This window comes from Penaeus monodon, chromosome 7, assembly GCF_015228065.2.
Source record: "Penaeus monodon isolate SGIC_2016 chromosome 7, NSTDA_Pmon_1, whole genome shotgun sequence".
Taxonomy (NCBI): Eukaryota; Metazoa; Arthropoda; class Malacostraca; order Decapoda; family Penaeidae; genus Penaeus; species Penaeus monodon.
In genome coordinates, this window is record NC_051392.1 from 7225211 (window position 1) to 7230210 (window position 5000).

The 5000-nt window shown below is 32.9% G+C and overlaps 2 protein-coding genes across 4 annotated transcripts in view; one reads left to right on the forward strand and one right to left on the reverse strand.

Moving 5' to 3' along the window:
- The window catches only part of LOC119575508 (carbohydrate sulfotransferase 13-like), an 8647-nt gene extending 7794 nt beyond the window's left edge, over positions 1 to 853 (forward strand). Inside the window, exon 8 of the mRNA XM_037923160.1 lies at positions 197 to 853. Coding sequence (XP_037779088.1) covers positions 197 to 384 — 188 coding nt within the window. The 3' untranslated portion in view covers positions 385 to 853. The remainder of the gene's footprint in view (positions 1 to 196) is intronic.
- The window catches only part of LOC119575030 (carbohydrate sulfotransferase 9-like), a 13585-nt gene continuing 9380 nt past the window's right edge, over positions 796 to 5000 (reverse strand). For all 3 annotated transcript variants that reach the window (XM_037922359.1, XM_037922357.1, XM_037922358.1), the window contains exons 5-8: positions 4423 to 4524; positions 3971 to 4229; positions 2941 to 2986; positions 796 to 2321 (exon numbers count right to left, since the gene is read on the reverse strand). In XM_037922359.1, the coding sequence (XP_037778287.1) occupies positions 2137 to 2321; positions 2941 to 2986; positions 3971 to 4229; positions 4423 to 4524 (592 nt within the window). In that variant the 3' untranslated portion in view covers positions 796 to 2136. The remainder of the gene's footprint in view (positions 2322 to 2940; positions 2987 to 3970; positions 4230 to 4422; positions 4525 to 5000) is intronic.

Genomic DNA, 5000 nt, shown 5'->3' on the forward strand with positions numbered 1-5000 from the left:
TCTATCAATGTCTGAACATAAGTGTGTTTTCACTTTTCATGTTATAATGATTTGTAGAAAATCAGTTTCGTCAATGTGCATATATCTACGAAATGAACATCGGTAAGAAGAGTAGCAAGTAAACTTCTGCCAATAGCTACAAAATGAACATTAGCAAAGCATAACAACTTAACTCAAGCTCTTTCTCCTCCTCCAGGTATCCAAGGTCTTCTAAAACCGAAGATTATCAACAGAGGCCCTGAGGGTTCCTCGGAAAAAGTAGCAAAGCATTTCTTATGCCAGCTAAGTAAGAGACAAATACGGGGACTGATTTCTCTTTACAAATTCGATTTGGAGATGTTCGAATACGACGCAAAAATGTACTTGGACTGCGCGTCTGAGTAATAATGAATATTTTAGTGTACGACAGGGCTACTCAGCTATTATGAGCAAAGGTCCAGTTAGGCAAGTTCCAATATATGCAAAGGTCCAGTTGGGCAAGTTCCAGTATATGCAAAGGTCCAATTAGGCGTTCCAATATATGCAAAGGTCCAGTTAGGCAGGTTCCAATATATGCAAAGGTCCAGATATATGTTTTACATTCAGTCATGAAAATGAAACCACCATTCTAAGTATTCGCCAGGACCTTCGTTTTATTGAGTAGCCCTGGTGTTGCGTGTGATATTCTTTTGTATATTAGATTTGCATGGGTAACGTGCAATGCAGAAAATGATATTTTGCAATAATAAGTGGTAGATACACTGATATTCTTTTAGAGGAAAAGGGAATATTTTCCAGAGAGCAAAAAAGACTGCGGCAATATTTGTCGTATATTTCTATATGTACAGCGAAAATAAATATTTATGTGACATAACGACTTGTCATGATCCTGGTCCTGTACTCTGTGCAAAGCCAGAAGACCATTCGTGATGAAAGTAAGCCTTTCATAACGAAAGATGCAACTCTGTGTTGACAATCTGGCAGATTCAGTCCTTTGGCAAGAGAGAACTAAATGATTCACGAAAAAAATAAATAAATAAAGATGAAAAAATAAAAATAACTGAGACATATACTGTACGACTATATGCATACAAATATGATGTTATTCAATAGCTTTTCTTGTGAAACAATCACTGAACAAAGCCAATCTCACATGTATATAGCATTATCAAGGTCGTCTTGCCATAAATGATCATACTTTTTAAAATTTCCATTTGCATTTGATCTTATTGTCTTTTTTTATATTATTTATTTATATGGTTACACCGAAAATCCAACTGGCTAGTCTCGGGATCCACCTGCTGTCCCTCATTCATGAATTGACCAACAGCTGATGTCTTTGTCACCGGCTTACTGAATGTTGTGATGGCGGGAGGAGTGTGCATCAGGCTAAAAACGCGTTCCATTTTTTTTTTTTTTTTTTTAGTATAGTTTTGAATCTGTGTTCTATTTTAAATGATGGTGAGACGTGGATCAATTTATAAATACTCTATTTAATGTCTTTATGTGTGTGCGTTTGTGTTGAAATTATACTCTGGAAGTAACTAGAAGGAAAACAAGAGGATTAGATATGTAACACCACGACATTTAATTCTACGGGATAATAGCCCTTATTTCACCGGAGAGATATATACTGCAATTTTGTTCCAGGTCTGAATCTTTAGACTATAACTTATTAGTTTTTAATGTGAAATCCAAAAAAGAAATAACAAAAAGTAATAATTTTCAAATATTATTTAGCTTTGATAGCATCGACATGAGCAGTTAGTTAAACAAAACTTGAGAATTAAAAAAAGAAGAAAAAAAATCCAGCCTGTTTTAATTACTTACGAACAAGATGCCTCTTTGTAAGCGTCATTTTGTTGAAGCCTGATGTCATCTTCCAGAACCTACATTGTCTGCTTACATCACATTTTTTTTTTTACTTCTTACGCACGATAACGGTCTATTTAGGTAATGAGTTGATAGATATATAGAATATATATATTTTTTTTCGCACATACACAATAAAAATAATATTATTCTCTTATAACAAAATAAATAACACATATTCCCCACATTTCTCCCAAAAAAATATAACGAAACCCCTCCTTTTCTTCCTACACACTCCGCCCCTTCCCAAAGCCAAGGGGGGGACTCACACAAAACACGCCATCGCTACGTGGCACAGTTCCTAAATTGTTTCACGTCGTACTGAAACAACTGCAGGTCGTACTGGTACAGCCTAACCAGGTCGTCAAACTGCTGTTGTGAGAGCTGGCAAAGGTACGTGTGCGCCACCTGGGATGTTGGAACGTCAACTGACCGGTTGATTGTCTTCGGTTTAATCACGTTATTAATCCCTGGAAGAGAGAAATGGGACTGAGTGTTAGAGGGATTAGATTCGATGGTAAAGAAAAGAGATTATATCAAATACTGAAGAAAAGCGGCTGGTTCAGAGGGCAAAGGAAAGGGATTGGGATAAATGGTAAAGAAAAGGAAAAGGGTATATGATGAAATGATGGGGGATTAAATAGTATCATTTAATCCCACGATTAAGTGATAAAGAATGGAGAATGGATGATAATAAGAAGATCAGCAATTATAATGAAATGAGTGATGAGAAAATAATCATACAGATAACATACTAAAAGGAGGTCACGAAAATAATAAGAGGTAATTATGGTAATGAAAAAAAAAATAGCACAGCAGAAAAGATAATGATAGTTTTAACTTAAGAGCGAACGAAATTGTGAAAATAAAGACAGGGAATGAGTACCTACAAAGCATAAAAAAAAAAAAAAAAAAAAAAAAAAAAAAAAAAAAAAAAATATATATATATATATATATATATATAATATATATATATATATATATATATATATATATATATATATATAAAGAAACGGATGATGCCAGACCACAAGAGAGCACAGTGGGGATCGCTAGCACCAGGTTGGGAACCCATGGCGTATCACACACCTGAGGTAAAGATGATATAATTTCCGTCTTCGTCTAATGTCTCCGTCTGCAAGAAATAAACGTGTAAGTATGAAAACTAATAGTGATATAGTGGTGCCAGATTTCAAGGTTATATATATATATATATATATATATATATATATATATATATATATATATATATATATATATATATATATATTATCTGGTTTTATGGCACGAACACCCTCACAAGGGATAGGATGTTATGGTTTTGACAGGTGGATACCGATGCCCTGAGTGGATGCCTTTCCTATGTATGTTTATTGTGTATGTGTACTACACACACGGGCGCGCATGTGTGTATGTATATTATATATATATATATATATATATATATATATATATATATATATATTTATATTGTCTCTATGTGTATTTAGTATATATTTATATATATATATATATATATATATATATATATATATATATATATATTTATATGCACACACACACACACACTTTCCGTCTTCGTCTGTATCCTTATATATTATATTATATATATATATATTTATATATATATATATATATATATATATATATATATATATATAACACTCATACATATATATACGTATATATATATATATTATAATATATATATGATTATTCATATATATATATATATATTCATATATATATATATATATATATATATATGTATATATACACACACACACACACACACACACATATATATATGTGTGTGTGTGTGTGTGTGTGTGTGTGTGTGTGTGTGTGGTGTGTGTGTGTGTGTGTGTGTGTGTGTGTGTGTGTGTGTGTGTGTAGGTGTGTGTGTGGGTGTAGGTGTGTGTGGGTGTGTGTGTGTGTGTGTGTGTGTGTGTGTGTGTGTGTGTGTGTGTGTGTGTGTGTGTGTGTGTGTGTGTATACAAGTATATATGTATATATATATATATATACATGTACATTTATTCTTTCTTGGGCCATAAATGTGGCTCTACCATAAACACATGATATTTAGAAAAAGTTAATCCATTAATCCACGATTTACCTTTGCATAAATGCTGAAATTTGCAAGACAGGGAGTGCAAAACCTAGACTGTGGAATCCAGTGCATATCTAGGGTCTTCCCGTTCACCTCCTTGTCTAATATATACTGTACGAACTGGCTGAAAGAAGGGGAGATGCCTGTGCCCGCAAGACTTCCGTCCTTCATTCGTCTGGGCACCGGGGGACCTAAGTGTTTGTATTTTCTGTATATTGTCTTGAAAAGGGGAGTGTATATCGCATTTCCGGCAAGAATCTTGTTTCTAGAAGGGTAAGACCGTATATATTATTGCCATGCACGTTAGTCTTGTCACACATACAAACTTAGACATATATGTTTGGGTGTAAGTGTTCTGAAATATAAAAAACCAAAAATCTTATGAATAGGATACTTGAAGATTTAATAGTGATTAGACTTACTCAAAATTAAAATAACTTACGCGACTGAGGACTCACCGGTAAGCCGAAACGAGGCGCAAAAAAGGATGCTTAGTGATCATGAAGGAAATGGGAGGAGGATTACTTGCCATTATTTCTTGGACTTCACCGATGGTGGGTCTGTAATTGAGAAGCTAAAGATAAAGCGAGTTTGTAATTATTTAAAACATGTGTAAAGTCTTCATTATGACTAAGTAAGATGTTAAGAAATTTTGAAACTCTAGTCACTATGCTACTACTACTACTAATGATAATAATAATAATAATAGTAAAAGTGATGATAATGATGATGATAACCATTACTATTATCAATGTAATTATTATTATTATTATTATCATTATTTTTTTTTTATTATTATTATTATCACCATTATCATCACTATTAGTGTTATTTTTATCCTTATTGTTTGATATTATTGTATTTTTACTATTATATTATTATCATCATCATTATTAATATCATTAATATTAACATCAGTAACATCAGTCTCAGTAGATCATCACTATCATTATTTTCATCTTTCAGCGCACCAAGCAAAAGGACAACTTTGACAACAAAACTAAGAATAAATAGACAAAGATGCAAGCGGTGAATG